At 37.9% G+C, this 25,878-nt stretch overlaps 1 protein-coding gene across 6 annotated transcripts in view; it reads left to right on the forward strand.

Annotated features, from left to right (window-relative positions):
• MBNL3 (muscleblind like splicing regulator 3) overlaps positions 1-25,878 on the forward strand; it is a 127,960-nt gene that overhangs the window by 42,332 nt on the left and 59,750 nt on the right. For all 6 annotated transcript variants that reach the window (XR_003430968.1, XM_027097570.1, XM_027097572.1 and 3 more), the window contains exon 2: positions 15,258-16,158. Coding sequence is in view for 5 of the 6 variants with exons in the window: in XM_027097570.1 (XP_026953371.1) it covers positions 15,982-16,158 (177 nt within the window). In the remaining variant the exon portion in view is untranslated. The remainder of the gene's footprint in view (positions 1-15,257; positions 16,159-25,878) is intronic.

Raw genomic sequence — 25,878 nt, forward strand, 5'->3', positions numbered from 1 at the left:
CCCACCAACAGTGCACTAGGATTCCCTTTTCTCCACATCCTCACCAACATTTGTTGTTTCTAGTCTCTTTGATAATAGCCATCCTGACTGGTGTGAGGTGGTATCTCATTGTGGTTTCTCTGATGGTTAATGTTGTAGAGCATCTTTTCATGTATCTGTCGGCCATCTGTATATCCTCGTTGGAAAAATATCTATTAAGATCTTCTGCACATTTTAAAATCAGATTATTTGGGGGTTTTTTGGCTATTGAATTGTATGAGTTCTTTATATATTTTGGATATTAGCCCTTTATCAGATATATGCTTTGCAAATATTTCCTCCCATTCAGTAGGTTGCCTTTTTATTCCATTGGTGGTTTCCTCTGCTGTGCAGAAGCTTTTTATTTCGATGTAGTCCTACTTGTTTATTTTTGCTTTTGTTGCGTTCACTTTTGGTGTCAGATTCAAAAAAATCATTACCAGGACCTATGTCAAGGGGCTTATTACTACCTATGTTTTCTTCTAGGAGTTTTATGGTTTCAGGTCTTATACTCAAATCTTTAATCCATTTTGAGTTAATTTTTGTGTGTGGTGTAAGATAGTGGTTTAGTTTCGTTATTTTGCATGTGGCTGTCCAATTTTCCCAACACTGTTTATTGAAGACACTATCCTTTCCTCACTGTACATTCTTGGCTTCTTTAGTCATAAATTAACTGACCATATATGAGTGGGTTTATTGATGGGCTGTCTATTCTATTCCATTGATCTATGTATCTGTTTTTATGCCAATACCATTAATTACTATAGCTTTGTAATATAGTTTGAAATCAAGGACCATGGTGTGGTGCCTCCAGCTTTGTTCTTTCTCAAGATTGCTTTGGCTATTTGGGGTCTTTTATGGTTCCATATAAATTTTAGGACTGTTTTTCTATTTTTGTAAAAAATCTCATTGGAATTTTGGTAGGGATAGTATTGAACCTGTATATTGCTTTGGCGAGTATGGACGTTTTAACAATATTAATTCTTTCAATCCATGTGCACGGAATATCTTTTTATTTATTTCTGTCTTCTTCAATTTCTTTCATTAATGTCTTATAGTTTTCAATATATAGGTCTTTTATCTCCTTGGTTAAATTTATTCCTAGGTATTTTATTCTTTTTGATGCAATGGTAAATAGGATTGTTTTCTTTTTTTTTAAACATCTTTAATGGAGTATAATTGCTTTGCAATGGTGTGTTAGTTTTTGCTTTATAACAAAGTGAATCAGTTATGCATATACATATGTCCCCATATCTCTTTCCTTTTGCATCTCCCTCCATCCCACCCTCCCTAGCCCACCCCTTTGGTGGTCACAGAGCACCGAACTGATCTCCATGTGCTACGCAGCTGCTTCCCACTATCTATCCATCTTACGTTTGGAAGTGTATATATGTCCATGCCACTCTCTCACTTTGTCCCAGCTTACCCTTCCCCCTCCTTGTATCCTCAAGTCCATTCTCTAGTAGGTCTGCATCTTTATTCCCGTCTTGCCCCTAGGTTCTTCTGACCATTTTTTTCTTTTCTTTTTTAGATTCCATATATAAGTGTTAGCATATGGTATTTGTTTTCCTCGTTCTGATTTACTTTACTCTGTGTGACAGTCTCCAGATCCATCCACCTCACTACAAATAGCTCAGTTTCATTCCTTTTTATGGCTGAGTAATATTCCATTGTATATATGTGCCACATCTTCTTTATCCATTCATCCAATGATGGACACTTAGGTTGCTTCCATGTCCTGGCTATTGTAAATAGAGCTGCAGTGAACATGTTGGTACATGACTCTTTTTGAATTATGGTTTTCTCAGGGTATATGCCCAGCAGTGGGATTTTTGGGTCGTATGGTAGTTCTATTTTTAGTTTTTTAAGGAACCTCCATACTGTTCTCCATAGTGGCTGTACCAATTTACATTCCCACCAACAGTGCAAGAGGGTTCCCTTTTCTCCACACCCTCTTCAGCATTTATTGTTTGTAGATTTTTTGATGATGGCCATTCTGACCAGTGTGAGATGATATCCATTGTAGTTTTGATTTGCATTTCTCTAATGATTAATGATGTTGAGCATTCTTTCATGTGTTTGTTGGCAATCTGTATATCTTCTTTGGAGAAATGTCTATTTAGGTCTTCTGCCCAGTTTTGGATTGGGTTGTTTGTTCTTTTGATACTGAGCTGCATGAGTTGCTTGTATGTTTTGGAGATTACTCATTTGTCAGTTGTTTCATTTGCAAATATTTTCTCCCATTCTGAGGGTTGTCTTTTCATCTTATTTATGGTTTCCTTTGCTGTGCAAAAGCTTTGAAGTTTCATTAGGCCCCATTTGTTTATTTTTGTTTTTATTTCCATTTCTCTAGGAGGTGGGTCAAAAAGGATCTTGCTGTGATTTATGTCTTAGAGTGTTCTGCCTATGTTTTCCTCTAAGAGTTTGATGGTGTCAGGCCTTACATTTAGGTCTTTAATCCATTTTGAGTTTATTTTTGTGTATGGCGTTAGGGAGTGTTCTAATTTCATTCTTTTACATGTAGCTGTCCAGTTTTCCCAGTACCACTTATTGAAGAGGCTGTCCTTTCTCCACTGTATATTCTTGCCTCCTTATCAAAGATAAGGTGACCATATGTGTGTGGGTTTATCTCTGGGCTTTCTATCCTGTTCCATTGATCTATATTCCTGTTTTTGTGCCAGTACCATACTGTCTTGGTTACTGTAGCTTTGTAGTATAGTCTGAAGTCAGGGAGCCTGATTCCTCCAGCTCCGTTTTTTGTTCTCAAGATTGCTTTGGCTATTCGGGGTCTTTTGTGTTTCCATACAAATTGTGTTCTAGTTCTGTGAAAAATGCCAGTGGTAGTTTGATAAGGATTGCATTGAATCTGTAGATTGCTTTGGGTAGTAGAATCATTTCACAATGTTGATTCTTCCAATCCAAGAACATGGTATATCTCTCCATCTATTTGTATCATCTTTAATTTCTTTCATCAGTGTCTTATAATTTTCTGCATACAGGTCTTTTGTCTCCTTAGGTAGGTTTATTCCTAGGTATTTTATTCTTTTTGTTGCAATGGTAAATGGGAGTGCTTTCTTAATTTCACTTTCACATTTTTCATCGTTAGTGTATAGGAATGCAAGAGATTTCTGTTCATTAATTTTGTGTCCTGCTACTTTAGGATTGTTTTCTTAATTACTCTTTCTGATACTTCATTATTAGTGTATAGAAACACAGCAGACTTTTGTGTATTGATTCTGTATCCTGCAGCTTTACTGAATCCACTTATTTGTTTTAGGAGTTTTCTGATGGAATCTTTAGAGTTTTCTATATGTAATATCATGTCATCTGCAAATAGCGACTGTTTTACTTCTTCCCATCCAATTTGGATTTCTTTTATTTCTTTTTCTTGAATAATTGCTCTGGGTAGGATTCCCAATACTATGTTGAATAAAAGTTTCTGAAAATGGGCATCCTTCTCTGGCTCCTGATATTAGCAGAAAAGCTTTAAGCTTTCAACCATTGAGTTGTTATATATGTCCTTTACTGTGTTCCTCTCTACCCACTTTGTTAAGAGTTTTTATCATAAATGGGTGTTGAATTTTGTCAAATGCTTTTTCTGCATTTGTTGAGATGATCATATGATTTTTATCCTTCATTTTTTTTTTGTTTGGCTTTTTTTGCGGTACGCGGGCCTCTCACTGTTGTGGCCTCTCCCGTTGCGGAGCACAGGCTCTGGAAGCGCAGGCTCATCAGCCATGGCTCACGGGCCCAGCCGCTCCACGGCACGTGGGATCCTCCCGGACTGGGGCACGAACCCGTGTCCCCCACATTGGAAGGTGGACTCTCAACCACTGCGCCACCAGGGAAGCTCCTTCATTTTGTTAATGTTGTGTACCACATTGACTGATTTGCAGATGCTGAACCATCTTTCCATCCCTGGAATAAATCCCACTTGATCTTGGAGTATGAACCTTTTAATATATTGTTGAATTCAGTTTCCTAATATTTTGTTGAGAATTTTTGTATCTATGTTCATCAGGGAAATTGGCCTGTAATTTTCTTTCCTTGTGGCATTTTAAAATGTATTTATTTATTTATTTAGTTAGTTAGTTTTGGTTGTGTTGGGTCTATGTTGCTGTGCGTGGGCTTTCTCTAGTTGCAGCGAGTGGGGGCTACTCTTTGTTGTGGTGTGCAGGCTTCTCATTGTGGTGGCTTCTCTTGTTGCGGAGCATGGGCTCTAGGCGCACAGGCTTCAGTAGTTGTGGCACGTGGGCTCTAGAGCACAGGTCTTCAGTAGTTGTGGTGCATGGGCTTAGTTGCTTCACGACATGTGGGATCTTCCTGGACCAGTGCTCAAACCCATGTCCCGTGCATTGGCAGGCAGATTCTTAACCACTGCGCCACCAGGGAATCCTGTTGTGGCATTTTTGACTGGTTTTGATATTAGGGTAATGCAGGCCTTGTGAAATGAGTTTGGAAGACTTCCATTCTCTTCTATTTTTTTGGAAGAGTTTGAGAAGGATTGATATTAATTCTTTGAATGTTTGGTAGAATTCACCAGTGAAGCCATCTGGTCCTGGACTTTTGTTTGTTGGGAGGCTTTTGATTACTGATTTGATCACCTTATTTGTTATTGGTCTGTTCTTGTTTCCTATTTCACCATGATTTGGACTTAGTAGGTAGTATGTTTCTAGGAATTTATCCAGTATTTCTAGATTGTCCAATTTGTTAGCATATAATTCCTCATAGTACTCCCATAATCCTTTGTATTTCTGTGACATCAGTTGTAATATCTACTCTTTTATTTCTGATTTTGAGTCGTCTCCCTATTTTTTCTTGATGAATAATTCTTTACTAAAGTACCCAGCTTTCCAATTAACTCTAGGCCGTTAGCTTACAGATATGTCACAGTTGTGTATAATATGAATGTGAAATAATGCCTCTAGCAACAGTAACTTCAGACATAGATGATAGAACTCTTGTGTATACTTGCTTAAGAAATTTACTTTCCCAGAAAACTCCCTTCAAGTCTTACTAGAACTTTTGGCATTGATGTATTAAATTACTTGGTCCTTGAAATCAGGGTACCTTTGGTCCTCTCCCAACTTTTTTAGCCATAAAGCTTTTTTCCTCAATCTTTTACTAGTCTTATAAGTGCTCCTAATAAGGATTGGAGGCTTTGTACTGAGATTGAGAATCTGAATTTATTGGGCATAATACCAGTGATGAAGTCAGGTAAGGAAGCCCTCACTGGATGCTTACTAGATACAGTGATGAATCCCTTTACATGATCAAATCACTTAGATGCTAGTTTAGTTTACCTCTCTGACAAATAGTCATACTTATGTGACTCACAAATTTGACTAGAGAGTTACTTGAGCTGTTCAAGTATTTAAAGGATAAATAAACATTTTGTGATAGCTTCTGATGATTGTTTTCCAATGTGTGTGTGTTTGTGTGTGTGTGTGTTGGTGAATAGTGAATGTTCAACCAAATCTTATCAGTGAGTAAATTGGCCCTGAAAATTGAATTGAGTTCAATTCAATATGTACTTTGGGAGGAGCACGAACACTTTCCAGCCACTGGGGTGCTGGTTAAAGTCCTGTAGCAGGAATTTACAGGATGCCATTACAGCCAAAAAGTTGCTATCTAAATTTAACTCCTGGCATGAGCTTGTTCTGTAGCAAAATCTAACTGAAGAAAAGAAATTCTTGCTGACGTTTCAACTACATTTTTAAAAGGAATTTACCTTGCAGAGAGTAAGACTGAAAAACATTTGAGTCACTTCGTAAAATAGGAATACAGTTATGTGTCCTTAATGATGGGGGTCATTGATAAATGTGTAATTAGCAAAATGAAAGCAAGAAGCTGCACTTTTCAGTTTGTTTTTTTACCCACTTTTCATGACAGCCTGACTTGAATCACTGCCTGTCCTATCCTCACAGAGCCTGTGAACTAGAGAAACACTCTGACATCCACCCACTTCTCTCTCATCTTTTGTTCTTCCAGAGTATGTCAGATGTGTAAACTTTGCTCTGATTGTGTGTTGTGGGCTCCTTAAATAAAACAATTTTGCAAGGGCAGATCATTGTTACCATACTGCATTTATGGCCACTAAGTTTCTACTCAGCTTAAAATCTTTGAGAGCGGCTCCTATTTCTATAATAAACATTACAGTCCTTGAGCCATTTTCAAGGATCTTCAGAAACAACCCACAAATGATTTGTCTTCCATAGTATGAACCTGCCATCCTAGCCCGCCCATGTGTGCTCACCATCCTACAAATACCTGATACCTAACCTTCTCATCTCATCCTCATTCGTGCTGTTCCTCTTTCCAGGAAGTCTCTCTGCCCCTCCATCCTCACCTAGGTCCTTCTCATTCTTTAAGACCCAGCTCCACTTTCTCCTCTTGGAAAACTCCCTTGACAACTTCAGGCCTGAGTGACATCCTCGTCTCAGAACTCTCATCACATTTGTTGTTAATGTTACTAAATTTTGCTCTTAATTGTCTACATTGTTTGCTTTTATTTCATATTATGTTGTTCTTGTCTCCCCAACTCAAAAGAGGTTTCTTGAGTACACAGGCAGTGTTTTAAAGCTCGTCTGGTTCCCCAGAAGCATGTGACACAAGTCTGTGCATATTGTTGGTGGACACAATAAATGTTTGTTGATTAACTGACACTTTCCCACGTGAACATTTTCATTTTTATTTATTTATTTATTGAGATATAGTTGATTTACGATATTATAAAAGTTTCAGGTATACAACAAGTGATTCACAATTTTTAAAAGATTATACTCCGTTTATAGATATTATAAAATATTGGCTATATTCCCTTAATATAGCCTGTATAGTTCCGTACAATATATCCTTGTAGCTTATTTTATACAAAATAGTTTGTACTTCTTAATCCCCTACCCTTATCTTGCCCCTCCCCCCTTTCCTCTCCCCACTGGCAACCACTAGTTTGTTCTATATATCTGTGAGTCTATTTCTTTTTTGATACATTCACTAGTGTGTTTTATTTTTTTAATTCCACATATAAGTGATAACATACAGTATTTATCTTTCTCTGACTTATTTCAGCAAGCATAATACCCTTTAAGTCCATCCATGTTGTTGCAAATGGCAACATTTCATTCTTTTTTATGGCTGAGTAGTATTCCATTGTATATTGTATACTATATCTTCTTTATCCATTCATCTGTTGATGGACACTTAGGTTGCTTCCATATCTTGGCTATTATAAATAATGCTCCTCTGAACATTGGGGTGCATGTATCTTTTCAAATTAGTGTTTTCATTTCTTGGGGTATATGCCCAGGAGTGGGATTGCTGAATTATATGGTAGTTCTGTTTTTAGTTTTCTGAGGAACCTTTGTACTGTTCTCCATAGTGGCTGCACCAATTTACGCTCCCACCAACAGTGTACAAGGGTTCCCTTTCCTTCACATCCTCACCAACATTTGTTATTCCACATGAACATTTTTAAAGACCTCATTGGCTTGAATTTTAGGGAATCATAATAGGTATTTGTTAAATGGATAAAATGAATGACGGATATGATTTTTTATTTATTTTCGCCACCCCCGCATCCCCATTCGTGGCCAACCAATTGAATGTATGATTCTCAGGACAGGGATTTAATCTTCTTGTTCAACTTTGCATCCCCAGCACCTAGATCAGTGCCTAGGTCATATTAGATGCCCAATAAATATTTGTTGAATGAATCTTCAGCAAAATCACCCTGCATATATTAAATGCAATGTCTTGTGACATTTTGTATTTCTCTCATCTCAAATGCTTGAGCATTATAGGACTTAAATTGCCAAATATGTTAAGTTCCTACTGTCTTCAATTTTAAATCCAGTTTTTTGGTGATCTTTTAATGGCTCTGGGATTTCTGTCCCATGGACATAAGCAAGCAATTAACCAGTGTTGTTTGATAACAACTGTGTGCAGAATCCAGGTTTTGGGTTGTTTTTATATTAAATTGGATTAGTTTAAAATATTTAAATGGCATTTATTAGCAAGTTCTCATAATTTCATATATTATTTTAAAAGAGATATATCTTTTTTTAAAAAAAAGATGAACTCCTCTGACTAACAAAACCAATCACATTTGTTGCTAGAGCTATGTTTGAAAGAGACAGGGTAGCACCTGTTTTTTTTTTCTTTTTATGACCATATATATGCACTGAGGTGGGTCTTTTAATTGCTTTATGAAACAGAATAACTTGATTTACCTGCTTTTTGTAAAAGATAAATTTGTTACCCTGGGAATATTGTGAAAAAAATTCAATGAAACTTAAAAGAAAAGCTTAATGAAAAAGTTCTGCACATAGGTGAAATGTCCTTATTTTCACACTTATTTTTTTCAGACATAAAACTCAGTTTTCTATAGGATGCTTGTGAAATCATGGCTTCCATCTACAGTGCTGAGGACCTCTCATATGCCTTAAAGAACTGGATTGGTGGACCACTAAGCTAAATATGTGAGGGAAATAGAACTTGAAGCAAATTAGAAAACTTGTAAGCTTTTAAGCCTTGTTAGCCTGCCAATTCAAGCAGCATGTAGCAGGCGTGTCATATATTCGTAGAGCCAAAATAAATGGCCACAAGGAATTCCTTGTGGTAATACAGATGTAAGGAAAGCTTAAAATGGAAAGAAAGAAAACATTGTTTTCATTGTTTATTCTGGAGGTCGATAAATACATTTAAAGAAATGCCTCTTCAGATATTGCTTTAGGTGCCAAAGAGCGTCTTTGTGATCTTCTGGACCAGACACTGGCAATGTTTCTATGTTATGTGCTGGCTTGTGAAGGGAAGGCAAAAGAAAGGAGGAGACGAGGAAAGTGTAAGAAAAAGTGGGACAAAAGTAACTGCTGGCAGTGGCCTTGCAAGCCACTCTGGAACAAGGTACTATTTCCATTATATCAGTAGAAAATATTTATTTATTTTGTTTTACCATCAAGAACAACTCCATGAGAAAATGTTTGAATCTTTAAAAATATAGATAATCTACTTAATAATGAATCTAGTGTGTATGTAATTTTAAAGTAAAAACTTTTTTTAAATTGAAGTATAGCTGATTTACAATGTTGTGTTCGTTTCTGGTGTACAGCAAGGTGATTCAGGTGTGTGTGTATATATATTCTTTTCCACTATAGCTTACTATAAGATATTAGATATAGTTCACTATGCTATAGAGTACGACCTTGTGTTTATCTGTTTTATATATAGTAGTTTGTATCTGCTAACCCCAAACTCCTAATTTCTCTCTCCCCCTCCCTTTCCCCTTTGGTAACCATAAGTTTTTTTTCTGTGTCTGTGAGTCTGGTTCTGTTTTGTAAATAAGAAGTTCATTTGTATCATATTTTAGATTCCACATATAAGTGATATCATATGATATTTGTCTTTCTCTGTCTGATATTTCACTTAATATGCTATTCCCTGGGTCCATCCATGTTGCTGCAAATGGGTATATTTCATTCTTTTTTATGGCTCAGTAGTATTCCATTATACACACACACACACACACACACACACACACACACACACACACCCCACATTTTCTTTGTCCAGTCATCAGTTGATGGGCACTTGGATTGTTTCCATGTCTTGGCTATTGCAAATGGTGCTGCAATGAGACTATCTTCTCGCCATTGTATATTCTTGCCTCCTTTGTCAAAAATTAATTGACTGTAAGTGTGTCGGTTTATTTCTGGGCTCTATTCTGTTCCATTGATCCATATGTCTGTTTTTTGTGTCAATATCATGCTTTTTGATTACTGTAGCTTTATAGTATAGCCTAAAGTCAGGGAGAACGATGCCTCCTGCTTTGTTCTTTTTCCTCAGGATTGCTTTGGCAATTTAGGGTCTTTTATGGTTCCATATGAATTTTAGGATTATTTATTCCAGTTCTGTGAAAAATGTCATGGATATTGTGATAGGGATCACATTAAATCTGTAGATTTCTTTGGGTAGTATGGTCATTTTAATAAGATTAATTCTTCCAGTCCAAGAACATGGGATATCTTTCTATTTCTTCAAATCATCTTCAATTCCCTTTATCAATGTTTTATAGTTCTCAGCATATAAGTCTTTTAACTTCCTTGATCAGGTTTATTCCTAAGTGTTTTTAATGTGATTTTTAAAAGGGCTTGTTTTCTTGAAGTAAAAACATTTTTTATTTTCCTTATGTTATATCTAATATAGAATTTTTGTAAAGGAGCATTAATTAAAATTCAAAAATAACTCTTTTACTTTCAAGGAAAAATATGTACTTTGGGGATGTTTCTTGTTTCTTCCTGTGGCTCAAAGTGAAATCTCCTTCACCCCACTCCCAGTTCAGTTTCATCACACTGATTCTTGGGCAAAAACATTCCAAAAATTAACCTACTATCCAAAGATATAGAGAAAAGTCATTTGGTTATCTCATATTTTTACTCTAAATCCAAGATAAGATCTTGCTGTTACCAAAAGAGCAGGAATAGACCATTCTTTATCGAAACTGAGTGCTCTATATATCAAGAATTGCAGGTATTAACATTTCAATTTGAAAGCTAGAATTATGAGAAAATACTCAACTTTACAGATCTGATAGATATGAAACTGACAGAGGTGGCCAAAGCTCAGCCAGCCTAGAGGATGCTCAACTGACAAAAATCCTTGCTTGGAAGGGTTAAGTTACCATTTAATCTTTGACCTTTCGAAGTAAGAATCCTGAGAAATGCTGTCATGCTCTAACTTCCAATGAGAAGATAGAGTCAGCAAAACTAAGTAAAACATGATCTCTACTTTTATGGAATTTACAGTCTGATAAGGGAGAAAACTTAAGGGCCTATAATAAGAATGTGATCCGTGCCATAAGGGAGACACAGTATCATGACATGACTAAGAAGGTGGGCTCTGGTCGCAGACTGCCTGGGTTTGAACCATGGCTTGAGGGTAGCTACATGAAGTTGTGCAAGACTTAACCCTTCTCCACCTCTGTTTCCCCATCTGTAAAATGGCAACAGTAGTACTGTCTTCAAGAGGAGTCCGGAGAGCAGTAAGACTTGGTGTGGTAATTTCTGGGGTGTTCCTTTTAGTGACTCGTTTCTATGCAATAGTGTTTGAGTGTGTGTTTAAGAGTATTGTTAAGTTAGAGTGCTTGGTGTACCATTCATGGGAGAATGAGAGACCTGTATTGGAATCAGAATACCTAGAGTCTGCTTCCACCCCTTCATAAACTCTCATAATCATTTCTCTTTGCTATGCCTTTGGTTTCTTCTCTATTTAAATGAGCATAGGAAGTTCTACGACAGCAGGGACCTTATCAGTCTTGTTCCACATCTAGAACGGTGCTTGGCATATAGTGGATGTGGATAAATGTTGGTGCAGCACAACACAGGAATATTATGAAGATGGCACTGCAACAGGCATGAACATAATTTTGAGAAGGAATCATAAGTACTACACAAAGATGACTGGCTCTCGTTGTTTAAGATTCCCAAGAGAGACAAGAGATAAGAAATAATCACTGCTACATTTCTCTGCCAGGATCTAAGCATGAGATTTAGAGTCAGAGGATCTTGCCTGGAGCATGGTTCTACCACTTAAGGCTTTGTAACTTCAGATAAGTAATTTAGCTTCCTTGAGCTTTATTTCCTTCATTGGTCTTTTTGGGTTATCACCCACGGTTTAGAGTATTTTTTAGAGCTCCAAAGATCAATGAAATAAAAACACTTGCAAGCTGCGAATACCATACAAGTACAAATGTACTAAGAAACGGTAACTTTTCATGTTCTACATTAGAGGACTATAAATCATGAAAAGCAAACTCATATTCCTATTACTCAAGTCTAAAGTAATGAAGATAAAGTTGTATTGTCCCCCAAACAAAGTTGATCTTTAAAATGGACCCCCCTCCCCGTCTTTTATACAGAGATGAGCAGCGCGGCAGGACGGAACATCTCTCCACTGTCACACCAGCTCTTTTTAGTTGTTGCACCTAGCTTCTTCTGTGCCAGCACCAAAAATAGTTCCAGTTTGAAGGAAGACATGCAGATATGCGCTGGCTAGAACTGTTTTGAGGAGCTGGCCAGGGTCCCATCAGAGGTTACAGGTCAATTTTAAAAATGAAGAAAATTCCTTCTCCCATTCCCCCTGTCTTACATAAAATGCAGGGCCAGAGTTCAATTCCTGTTTGTATTTTTTCATTTGTAAAAGTTTAAAATTCAAATTTATTATTTGTTTCTATACTTGATAGACCTCTGTAGAAAAATCTTTCTCCAGACCCTCACTCACCATTTATGTTCTGAGGAAAAAACCCATTATATATATATATATATATATATATTTCTTTTTCATTATTTTTCTTTCAAATGTGTTCAGGCAGCCCATGTAATTTAGTTATAGGATTAAATTTGAATATATCTTTAAATCTAAACTTACAAACTCACAGAACATACTCTTTTATTAGAGTACTTTCTATAATACAAGCGTGGAAATGAATTTACTCTTGAAATTCAACTTCAGAACACTACTTAGAAGAATGTGTGTCTAAGAAGAATCTAAGAAAGAAAAGATTGGGGTAGCCAATTCCATCACTTACGAAGCTTTTTTTTTTGTTGTTGTCATATCTCTTTAGACTTAAAAAAATAGCTTTCTTGATATATAATTCACATATTATCCAATTCACTCATTTAAAGTATACAGTTTAGTGAATGGTCTTTGGTATATTCAAAACATTGTGCAACCATCACCACTGTCTAATTCCAGAATATCTTCGTCACCCCCAAAGGAGACCCCATACACATTCAGCAGTTGCTCCACTTTCTCCCCTTCCCCAGGCCCTCACAACCACTAATTTGCTTTCTGACTCTACGGATTTACCTATTCTGGATATTTAATATAAATGGAACCATACAATATGTGGCCGCTGTGACTGGCTTCTTCCACTTAGCATCATTTTTGGGGGGTTCATTCGTGTTGTGGCATGTGTCAGTACTTTATTCCTTTTTATGGTAGAGTAATATTTCATTGTGTTGACGTATCACATTTTGTGTATCCACTCATCCGCTGATGGACACTTGGATTGTTTCTACCTCTTGGCGATTGTGAATAGTGCTGCTATGAACATGAGTGTACACATATGTCTTCGAGATCCTGCTTTCAATTTTTTTGGGTATATACCTAGGCATGGAACTGCTAGGTCATATGGTAACTGCTTAACATTTTGAGGAACTGTTAAACTGCTGCAGCAGCTGCACTATTTTACATTCCCACCAGCAATGTACGATAGTTTCAATTTCTCCAATTTTTCTTTTTTTCTTATTTTTTGCGGTATGCGGGCCTCTCACTGTTGTGGCCTCTCCCGTTGCGGAGCACAGAGGGTCCGGATGCGCAGGCTCAGTGTCCATGGCTCACGGGCACAGCCGCTCCGCGGCATGTGGGATCTTCCCGGACCGGGGCACGAACCCGTGTCCCCTGCGTCGGCAGGCGGACTGTCAACCACTGCGCCACCAGGGAAACCCCTCCAGTTTTTCTTTTTTATTGTAACTATCCTAATGGGTGTGAAGTGGTATCACATTGTGATTTTCATTTGCATTTCCCCATCTGGCTGTTTAAAATAGATATCTATTTTAAATATTTTTAGAGGTCATTCACCTGGCAACCTTAACCCTCTAGAACGTGGTCCTGAATGGAATATATTGCAAAAGGGTTTCCAAACCAGTAAGAGTAGTCACAGACCTTCTGCATGAAAGCCCTGCATTTTGCCCGCAGGCCCCTCATACAGTGAGTAACTAACTCTTATTCAACGCTCATGATTAGCTATTTTGTATTCCAGAAAGGAGCTGGACAATCCACCATGGCAGATATTGTGGCAGGAAGGGAAGTGACAGTAGAAGTGACAATTAACAATCTGCCACTGAAAGAGAACTATAATACTTCCCAGGGCATTTTATGACCCCAAGTCTTCAACCAGAGCCCAAATTACGTTCAGTATTTTTTAAGAAGGCAAAGCTACATATAATACATTTTAGAAATATTTCCATGAAGAATGACTTAGAGAAACACGTTTTGCTCTTAAATGGATAAGCCTGCATGAATTTTCTATATACTTAATTTCCTAATGGTATCTGAAAAATTAGGTGATATTGAGTTTCATCTTGAATGCGGAAAGAATAAAGCAAAAATTCAGATTCTGTAAAATTATTGAAGAAACTGTTTAAAAAAGTAAATGAAATGTTTTCAAGAACTTTAATTCTACTTTTTTGATGAAGTTAAAAATTAGTTGATTTGTCTGATACGCAGAGCTTACTTTTGCTTTAGAAAATCCCTGTTATTTTGGTATGTGTTCATGGCATAATGCCAATAAATTAACATTTAATCTATCTTCTCAGCTGAGTTCCTAGAAATTGTTGCTGGTCGACACTGGTTTAAAGTACAAACCCTAAAGCTGCACAGTATTTAATGTATGACCAGTGTATGAACAGTGCTTTCGGTCTCACTTATTTGTCCATGCTGAAACCTCCTTCTGAGTTGTTCCAATATCCCTTCATAAAGACTAAGAACTAATAGAGCATACACAGAAAAAAAAAATCCAGCATCTTTTCAAAGGATTTCTTTCTTGATCTGAAGCACATTTTACATTTCACAGTCTCTCCCCTACCTCATTTGCAGTGGGTCTCCAGCTAGTTATGTCATATCCGTTTTGTGTGATCATCAACAATTACATTTCAAATACACAGTTACCTCTTGGAGCATCTTAAATTTTCCTAGCAATTTCTGTTTTCTGGATTTTGAGAGCAGATCATCAAGCCTTCGATCAGATCATAGTAAAGCCAGTTTAATGGCAGGTCTTTGGTAGCCTCTAAAACCTGAAGACACACAGGTGGATCATGACTACATAAAGCGCTGACATGTCAGGCTCTGGCTCTTTCTGTGCAGTGGACCCCTGAATGAATTTCTGCCCCCAAACAGACCAAAATGAAATAATCTTTTTTTTCTTTTTAATTGGGTTGTTGCCCAGTCTTGTATTTCAACAGTAAATCGAAGTGGTTGCTTCCTTTTACTATGTACAGTTCTACACTGGGAAATGCCCTTTTTATTGACAATGGCTGACTGTCTCCTACGTTGCACTGTCAGTATCTAGATGCTTCCTGTTTTAAAGAGGATATATTACTACTTTTCCAAATCTAGAGTTTAAAACGGAAGCAATGTGTTATATTAGCTAATTTTATTTTATTTTATTTTATTTTTTGCAGGTTTCTGGAAAGTGCCTTTTCTGAAAACTGCTGATTGGATTCCACTTTCGAGCTGCCTCTTTATAAACCCCTCTCCCTATCACCATCACTGCCACCTCTCCCCGCCCCGCCCCCACAAAAAAACCCTGGTGTGCTTGTAGTTCATTCTCAGCAACTCGTTCATTCTTTTTTTCTTTGATTCTCAATTTTCATAGTCATTTTTCCTCCTCCCGATTTTGCAGCAAAAACAAAAAAAAATTGCAGCTGTAACATCCTATTAATCTTTAAAGCCAAGAGATAGGTAAAAAAACTTTTCTCCCCTTGACTTGAGACCATTCCACACATTGACAGGCAGCCAGCAGCATATGCTTTTTGCGAGAATAATTGAAAATATCAACTGGAGAGCACAGAATCCTTTTGAAACTCTGCCAGTTATTTGAAGTAACTTCAGCAGAGGAAAAAAATAAAGCACTCAATATCTTAACCTTGACAGCTGCCTTCTTAGGAGTTGGTCTCTAATTTGATTTTTAGTTATTCTGATACAATTTTTATTTTATAGTGGGCTTTTTGTTTGACTAGACCACCAAAATTGACTTAAATGAAAACTTAAGTGCTAACAAAGAAACCTTTCACCAAAGCAACCAGTTATCTCTTCACATTTAGCTTGAATTTATTTTTAACCTTTCAACAACAGCAGTAATAGTGTTGTAGAGAGGGTGCACTTGATTTTAACTTTGCTTTCAATATGACGGCTGTCAATGTTGCCCTGGTTCGTGATACCAAGTGGCTGACTTTGGAAGTCTGTAGAGAATTTCAGAGAGGAACCTGCTCTCGAGCTGATGCAGATTGCAAGTTTGCCCATCCGCCAAGAGTTTGCCATGTGGAAAATGGTCGTGTGATGGCTTGTTTTGATTCTTTAAAGGTGAGTCTCATCTAAATGCACATCATTTTTAATTGAAACTTGTTGATTTCTCTGGGGTTTTTTTTTTTTGAAATATGTTGTGCCTTGAAATTAGTCAAGTTAATGATAGTATGAAAGCAGTAAGTTTGTTTGTTTTTTAAGACAGGATGTAGACTTTGTAGAACTAAGCCAGACTAAAGCTCACCAATCAAAGCTCACTGACCGAGATAGATAGACTTAAATTAAAAAAAATTCAAGAATTTTTGTAGGAGTGAGAAGTTGTAGCCTTGCTGTACTTTACGTCTGTGTATATTATTTAGATTTTAATACAGTGGTCATAGTCCTCAACATAGAGAAGTCCTTCACTGAAATATAGCTTATTATCTATATTATCAAAATATACTTGGCAGGGACCAATCAGAGGATAAATAAAGTCAGACAGAGAAAGTATAAGGTGAAAAATCTCACCATCCAGGAGGAAAATGATGGCATTTTGAATTTTCTTAGTTAAAGGATATTTTGAACCTTTAACTTAAACATATTTGCTACAAAACTAGGTTCATGTAATTTTCTTCCTGAGTAGCTGATTGACCAATTTCATATTTGTGAGTACATTTTATAAGAAAAGGTCTATTGCCAAGGTCATCAAACCTGAATATTATGTACATGAGTATAAACAAAATATGAGGACAGGTGAGATATTATGTAGAATAGAACATATATGATTGCAGAATGAAAAATGCACTGATTTTCATGTTTTATCCATGGTTATTCTTAAATTAAGCATAAACGTACAAATTAAAACATAGGAGTAAAAAATGATAATAGATTCCTGGTTGAATTAGTAAGATTTGCTGTGATTCATTTTAGATTTTTTTCAAAATATGTTAAAATGGATATGGGGGGGAAATGAATTAACCTTAATAACCGTTTCAATTTCTTTTTTTTTTAACATCTTTATTGGAGTATAATTGCTTTACAATGGTGTGTTAGTTTCTGTTTTACAACAAAATGAATCAGTTATATATATACATATGTTCCCATATCTCTTCCCTCTTGCATCTCCCTCCCTCCCACCCTCCCTATCCCACCCCTCCAGGCGGTCACAAAGCACCGAGCTTATCTCCCTGTGCTATGCGGCTGCTTCCCACTAGCTATCTACCTTACGTTTGGTAGTGTATATATCTCCATGCCTCTCCCGCTCGCTTTGTCACAGCTTACCCTTCCCCCTCCCCATATCCTTAAGTCCATTCTCTAGTAGGTCTGTGTCTTTATTCCTGTCTTACCCCTAGGTTCTACATGACATTTTTTTCTTAAATTCCGTATATATGTGTTAGCATACAGTATTTGTCTTTCTCTTTCTGACTTACTTCACTCTGTATGACAGACTCTAGGTCCATCCACCTCATTACAAATAGCTCAATTTCGTTTCTTTTTATGGCTGAGTAATATTCCGTTGTATATATGTGCCATACCTTCTTTATCCATTCATCCGAAGATGGGCACTTAGGTTGTTTCCATCTCCAGGCTATTGTAAATAGAGCTGCAATGAACATTTTGGTACATGACTCTTTTTGAATTATGTTTTTCTCAGGATATATGCCCAGTAGTGGGATTGCTGGGTCATATGATAGTTCTATTTGTAGTTTTTTAAGGAACCTCCATACTGTTCTCCGCAGTGGCTGTGTCAATTTACATTCCCACCAACAGTGCAAGAGGGTTCCCTTTTCTCCACACCCTCTCCAGCGTTTATTGTTTCTAGATTGTTTGATGATGGCCATTCTGACTGGTGTGAGGTGATATCTCATTGTAGTCTTGATTTGCATTTCTCTAATGATTAGTGATGTTGAGAATTCTTTCATGTGTTTGTTGGCAGTCTGTATATCTTCTTTGGAGAAATGTCTATTTAGGTCTTCTGCCCATTTTTGGATTGGGTTGTTTGTTTTTTTCTTATTAACCTCCATGAGCTGCTTATAAATTTTGGAGATTAATCCTTTGTCAGTTGCTTCATTTGCAAATATTTTCTCCCATTCTGAGGGTTGTCTTTTGGTCTTGTTTATGGTTTCCTTTGCTGTGCAAAAGCTTTGAAGTTTCATTAGGTCCCATTTGTTTATTTTTGTTTTTATTTCCATTTCTCTAGGAGGTGGGTCAAAAAGGATCTTGCTGTGATTTATGTCATAGAGTGTCCTGCCTATGTTTTCCTCTAAGAGTTTGATAGTTTCTGGCCTTACATTTAGGTCTTTAATCCATTTTGAGTTTATTTTTGTGTATGGTGTTAGGGAGTGATCTAATCTCATATTTTACATGTACCTGTCCAGTTTTCCCAGCACCACTTATTGAAGAGGCTGTCCTTTCTCCACTGTACATTCCTGCCTCCTTTATCAAAGATAAGGTGACCATATGTGCGTGGGTTTCTCTCTGGGCTTTCTATCCTGTTCCATTGATCTATCTTTCTGTTTTTGCACCAGTACCATACTGTCCTGATTACTGTAGCTTTGTAGTATAGTCTGAAGTCAGGGAGCCTGATTCCTCCAGCTCCGTTTTTCATTCTCAAGATTGCTTTGGCTATTCGGGGTCTTTTGTGTTTCCATACAAATTGTGAAATTTTTTGTTCTAGTTCTGTTAAAAGTGCCAGTGGTAGTTTGATAGGAATTGCATTGAATCTGTAGATTGCTTTGGTAGAGTCATTAGTAGAGTCATTTTCACAATGTTGATTCTTCCAATCCAAGAACATGGTATATCTCTCCATCTATTTGTATCATCTTTAATTTCTTTCATCAGTGTCTTATAATTTTCTGCATACAGGTCTTTTGTCTCCTTAGGTAGGTTTATTCCTGGATATTTTTTCTTTTTGTTGCAATGGTAAATGGGAGTGTTTTCTTGATTTCACTTTCAGATTTTTCATCATTAGTGTATAGGAATGCCAGAGATTTCTGGGCATTAATTTTGTATCTTGCTACTTTACCAAATTCATTGATTAGCTCTAGTAGTTTTTTGGTAGCATCTTTAGGATTCTCTATGTATAGTGTCATGTCATTTGCAAACAGTGACAGCTTTACTTCTTCTTTTCCAATTTGGATTCCTTTTATTTCATTTTCTTCTCTGATTGATGTGGCTAAAACTTCCAAAACTATGTTGAATAAGAGTGGTGAGAGTGGGCAACCTTGTCTTGTTCCTGATCTTAGTGGAAATGCTTTCAGTTTTTCACCATTGAGGACAATGTTGGCTGTGGGTTTGTCATATATGGCCTTTATTATGTTGAGGAAAGTTCCCTCTATGCCTGCTTTCTGGAGGGTTTTTATCATAAATGGGTGTTGAATTTTGTCAAAAGCTTTTTCTGCATCTATGGAGATGATCATATGGTTTTTCTCCTTCAATTTGTTGATACGGTGTATTACGTTGATTGATTTGTGTATATTGAAGAATCCTTGCATTCCTGGAATAAACCCCACTTGATCATGGTGTATGATCCGTTTAATGTGCTGTTGGATTCTGTTTGCTAGTATTTTGTTGAGGATTTTTACATCTATGTTCATCAGTGATATTGGCCTGTAGTTTTCTTTCTGTGTGACATCCTTGTCTGGTTTTGGTATCAGGGTGATGGTGGCCTTGTAGAATGAGTTTGGGAGTGTTCCTCCCTCTGCTATATTGTAGAAGAGTTTGAGAAGGATAGGTGTTAGCTCTTCTCTAAATGTTTGAGAGAATTCGCCTGTGAAGCCATCTGGTCCTGGGCTTTTGTTTGTTGGAAGATTTTAAATCACAGTTTCAATTTCAGTGCTTATGATTGGTCTGTTCATATTTTCTATGTCTTCCTGATTCAGTCTTGGCAGGTTGTGCATTTCTAAGAATTTGTCCATTTCTTCCAGGTTGTCCATTTTATTGGCATAGAGTTGCTTGTAGTAATCTCTCATGATCTTTTGTATTTCTGCAGTGTCACTTGTTACTTCTCCTTTTTCATTTCTAATTGTATTGATTTGAGTCTTCTCCCTTTTTTTCTTGATGAGTCTGGCTAATGGTTTATCTATTTTGTTTATCTTCTCAAAGAACCAGCTTTTAGTTTTATTGATCTTTGCTATTGTTTCCTTCATTTCTTTTCCATTTATTTCTGATCTGATTTTTATGATTTCTTTCCTTCTGCTAACTTTGGGGTTTTTTTGTTCTTCTTTCTCTAATTGTTTTAGGTGCAAGGTTAGGTTGTTTATTCAAGGTGTTTCCTGTTTCTTAAGGTGGGCTAGTATTGCTATAAACTTCCCTTTTAGAACTGCTTTTGCTCATCCCATAGATTTTGGGTCGTCGTCTCTCCATTGTCATTTGTTTCTAGGTATTTTTTTATTTCCTCTTTGATTTATTCAGTGATCACTTCGTTATTAAGTAGTGTATTGTTTAGCCTCCATGTGTTTGTATTTTTTACAGGTCTTTTCCTGTAATTGATGTCTAGTCTCATAGCGTTGCGGTCGGAAAAGATACTTGATACAATTTCAGTTTTCTTAAATTTACCAAGGCTTGATTTGTGACCCAAGATATGATCTATCCTGGAGAATGTTCCATGAGCACTTGAGAAGAAAGTGTATTCTGTTGTTTTTGGATGGAATGTCCTATGAATATCAGTTAAGTCCATCTTGTTTAATGTATCATTTAAAACTTGTGTTTCCTTATTTATTTTCATTTTGGATGATCTGTCCATTGGTGAAAATGGGGTGTTGAAGTCCCCTACTATGAATGTGTTACTGTCGATTTCCCCTTTTATGGCTGTTAGTATTTGCCTTATGTATTGAGGTGCTCCTATGTTGGATGCATAAATATTTACAATTGTTATATCTTCTTGGATCAATCCCTTGATCATTATGTAGTGTCCTTCTTTGTCTCTTCTAATAGTCTTTATTTTAAAGTGTATTTTGTCTGATATGAGAATTTCTACTCCAGGTTTCTTTTGGTTTCCATTTGCATGAAATATATTTTTCCATCCCCTCAGTTTCAATCTGTATGTGTCTCTAGGTCTGAAGTGGGTCTCTTGTAGACCACAAATATATGGGTCTTGTTTTTGTATCCATTCAGCCAATCTGTGTCTTTTGGTGGGAGCATTTAGTCCATTTACATTTAAGGTAATTATTGATATGTATGTTCCTATTCCCATTTTCTTAATTGTTTTGGGTTCATTATTATAGGTCTTTTCCTTCTCTTGTGTTTCTTGCCTAGAGAAGTTCCTTTAGCAGTTGTTGTAGAGCTGGTTTGGTGGTGCTGAACTCTCTCAACTTTTGCTTGTCTGTAAAGGTTTTAATTTCTCCATCAAATCTGAATGAGATCCTTGCTGGGTAGAGTAATCTTGGTTGCAGGTTTTTCTCCTTCATCACTTTAAATATGTCCTGCCACTCCCTTCTGGCTTGCAGAGTTTCTGCTGAAAGATCAGCTGTTAACCTTATGGGGATTCCCTTGTGTGTTATTTGTTCTTTTTCCCTTGCTGCTTTTAATATGTTTTCTTTGTATTTCATTTTTGACAGTTTGATTAATATGTGTCTTGGTGTATTTCTCCTTGGCTTTATCCTGTATGGGACTCTCTGTGCTTCCTGGACTTGATTAACTATTTCCTTTCCCATATTAGGGAAGTTTTCAACTATAATCTCTTCAAATATTTTCTCAGTCCCTTTCTTTTTCTCTTCTTCTTCTGGAACCCCTATAATTCGAATGTTGGTGCCTTTAATGTTGTCCCAGAGGTCTCTGAGACTGTCCTCAGTTCTTTTCATTCTTTTTTCTTTATTCTGCTCTGCAGTAGTTATTTCTACTATTTTATTTTCCAGGTCACTTATCCGTTCTTCTCCCTCAGTTATTCTGCTCTTGATCCCATCTAGCATATTCTTAATTTCATTTATTGTGCTGTTCATTGTTGTTTGTTTCATCTTTAGTTCTTCTAGGTCCTTGTTAAATGTTTCTTGCATTTTGTCTATTCTGTTTCCAAGATTTTGGATCATCTTTACTATCATTATTCTGAATTCTTTTTCAGGTGGACTGCCTATTTCCTCTTCATTTGTTAGGTCTGGTGGGTTTTTATCTTGCTCCTTCATCTACTGTGTGCTTTTCTGTCTTCTCATTTTGCTTATCTTACTGTGTTTGGGGTCTCCTTTTTGCAGGCTGTGGGTTCGTAGTTCCCGTTGTTTTTTGGTGTCTGTCCCCAGTGGCTAAGCTTGGTTCAGTGGGTTGTGTAGGCTTCCTGGTGGAGGGGATTAGTGCCTGTGTTCTGTTGGATGACGCATGATCTTTTCTTTCTGGTGGGCAGGTCCACGTCTGTTGGTGTGTTTTGGGGTGTCTGTGGACTTATTATGATTTTAGGCAGCCTCTCTGCTAATGGGTGGGGTTGTGTTCCTGTCTTGCTAGTTGTTTGGCATAGGATGTCCAACACTGTAGCTTGCTGGTTGTTGAGTGAAGCTGAGTGCTGGTGTTGAGATGGAGATCTCTGGGAGATTTTCGCCGTTTGATATTATGTGGAGCTGGGAGGTCTCTTGTGGACCAGTGTCCTGAAGTTGGCTCTCCCGCCTCAGAGGCACAGCACTGACTCCTGGCTGCAGCACTAAGATCCTTTCATCCACACGGCTCAGAATAAAAGGGAGAAAAAGTAGAAAGAAAGAATTAGTAGAAGTAGAAAGAAAGAAAGAAAGGAGGGAGGGAGGGAGGGAGGAAGGAAGGAGGGAAGGAAGCAAAAAAAGAAAGAAAGAAGATAAGGTAAAATAAAGTATGATAAACTATAATAGTTATTAAAATAAAAAATAATTATTAAGAGAAAAACAAACAAACAAAAAAAACGGATGGATAGAACCCTAGGACAAATGGTGGAAGCAAAGCTATACAGACAAAATCTCACACAGAAGCATATACATACACACTCACAGAAAGAGGAAAAGGGGAAAAAATCATAAATCTAGCTCTCAAAGTTCACCTCCTCAATTTGGGATGATTCGTTGTCTAAAGGAGGGAAGGAAGGAAAGAAAGAACGAATATAAAGTAAAATAAAGTTATTAAAATAAAAGGTAATTATCAAGAAAAAAAATTTTTAAAAACCGGATGGATAGAACCCTCGGACAAATGGTGGAAGCAAAGCTATACAGACAAAATCTCACACAGAAGCATACACCTACACACTCACAAAAAGAGGAGAAGGGGGAAAAATCATAAATCTTGCTTTCAAAGTCCACCTCCTCAATTTGGGATGATTCGTTGTCTATTCATGTATTCCACAGATGAAGGGTACATCAAGTTGATTGTGGAGAGTTAATCCGCTGCTCCTGAGGCTGCTGGGAGAGATTTCCCTTTCTCCTCTTTGTTCTCACAGTTCCCGGGGCTCAGCTTTGGATTTGGCCCCGCCTCTGCGTGTAGGTCGCTGGAGGGCGTCTGTTTTTCACTCAGACAGGACGGGGTTAAAGGAGCCGCTGATTCGGGGGCTCTGGCTCACTCAGGCCGTGGGGAGGTAGGGGCACATACTGCGGGGCGAGCCTGCGGCGGCAGAGGCCGACGTGACGTTGCACCAGCCTGAGGCGCGCCGTGCGTTCTCCCGGGGAAGTTGTCCCTGGATCCCGGGACTCTGGCAGTGGCGGGCTGCACAGGCTCCCGGGAGGGGAGGTGTGGATAGTGACCTGTGCTCGCACACAGGCTTCTTGGTGGCGACAGCAGCAGCCTTAGCGTCTCATGCCCGTCTCTGGGGTCCGCGCTTTTAGCCGTGGCTCGCACCCGTCTCTGGAGCTCCTTTAAGCAGCGCTCTTAATCCCCTCTCCTCGCGCACCAGGAAACGAAGTGGGAAGAAAAAGTCTCTTGCCTCTTCGGCAGGTCCAGACTTTTTCCCGGACTCCCTCCCGGCTAGGCGTGGTGCACTAACCCCCTGCAGGCTGTGTTCAAGCCGCCAGTCCTCTCCCGGCGCTCCGACCAAAGCCCAAGCCTCAGCTCCCGGCCCCGCCCGCCCCGGCGGGTGAGCAGACAAGCCTCTCCAGCTGGTGAGTGCCGGTCAGCACCGATCCTCTGTGCGGGAATCTCTCCGCTTTGCCCTCTGCACCCCTGTTGCTGTGCTCTCCTCCGCGGCTCCAAAGCTTTCCCCCTTCGCCACCTGCAGTCTCCGCCTGCGAAGGGGCTTCCTAGTGTGTGGAAACCTTTTCTCCTTCACAGCTCCCTCCCACTGGTGCAGGTCCCTTCCCTATCCTTTTGTCTCTGTTTATTATTTTTTCTGTTGCCCTACCCAGGTACGTGGGGAGTTTCTTGCGTTTTGGGAGGTCTGAGGTCTTCTGCCAGTGTTCAGTAGGTGTTCTGTAGGAGTTGTTCCACGTGTAGATGTATTTCTGGTGTATCTGTGGGGAAGAAGGTGATCTCCGCGTCTTACTCTTCCACCATCTTGCCCAACCAAGCCTCAATTTCTTGATATTGTTTTATCCTCATCATGACCAATTTTACCTCATTTTTACCACATTTTTATTTATGGCTGCTTTGGCTAATAGAGATGTATTCCTTCCTGTGATCATTTATTCAGAAAACATTTTATCGTGATATCCTACTTAAGTAGTTACTTTTGCTTATTTCATGGTTGCTAGTTTTTGTTGCAGACCATTCCAGTTCAAGAATGGGAACTAGTTATAAAGATAATGGCAATTCCTAACATTGAAAATGTCTGAATTGCTCTTTTTTGTAGCAGATATTATGACTAAAGGGCTTATTCTGTTTTCTTCATTTCATTTTCATTCAGGTTTCATCTACAATTATTTTATGTATTATTTAAATCTTCTGTGTATTACTTAAATCAAGGACTGTGCAGTGCCTTAAATGGAAAAGAGCACTGGACTAGTTTAAGGGCGAAAAAAGGAGATGTCTTTTAGCCAGTTCATATAGAGTGTCCAGCACTGCACTAGTCACTTTACAAATCTTGTTTCAGGAGTCCCAGCCCCACTACTGTTTTTGACTTTAGCTACTTAATCTGACAGAGCTTGAGTTGCTTCATCTGTAATGCATGGGTAATTCTTCTCTACCTAACTTCCATGAATATTGTGGAGATTCCAATGAGATAACATAAATGAAAAGCCATGTATCACTACAAAAGTGAATTAAGGACTTCCCTGGCAGTCCAGTGGTTAGGAATCGGCGCTTTGACTCCATGGCCCCGGGTTTAGTCCCTGGTTGGGGAAGATCCTGCAAGCCGCATAACGTGGCCCCCCCCAAAAAAAAAAGTGAATTAAATGAAAAGTTATCTTCTTACTATTAACTAAGATGCTTATTTTAGGAGTTCTTCAAAACAGTTCTATTTAGTTAGGGTTTTATTATGTAAAACTACACATTAATGTTTCAAATGGACAAGCCCACCTCCAGTTGCCATGAGTGTGATGTTAGTTCTTCAAGCTAAGTGTCACTGGTTTTATGGCTTACTCTTAGATACAGAGTTCCTTGCAGGCTTTGTAAATTCTGTCATTTCAGGTGTCTGGCGGAAAGAGATGTGTGATATTACTAATCATTGATATACTTCAGATCAGTTCTCCCATTTAAAGGCAAAAGAATGCCATAATGGAAACATTTTGAAGAAAAGTAATATGGAACATGATTGTTAACAAAATGCATACTGCCCTACCACTTTAAAGCTTGGAAAATGTTTAATTCAGAGACTAAATAGATAATGGCCAATGAATAGTAATAAGCCACTTAATTATTTAAATACACTGTCTACTCAGTATACCCAGTGTTTTTAAAATAATTTTTCATATGTTAAAATCTTGATGACCA

The sequence above is a fragment of the Aethalodelphis obliquidens genome, unplaced genomic scaffold, assembly GCF_003676395.1.
Source record: "Aethalodelphis obliquidens isolate GAN/ISIS:26980383/991018 unplaced genomic scaffold, ASM367639v1 scaffold115, whole genome shotgun sequence".
Taxonomy (NCBI): domain Eukaryota; kingdom Metazoa; phylum Chordata; class Mammalia; order Artiodactyla; family Delphinidae; genus Aethalodelphis; species Aethalodelphis obliquidens.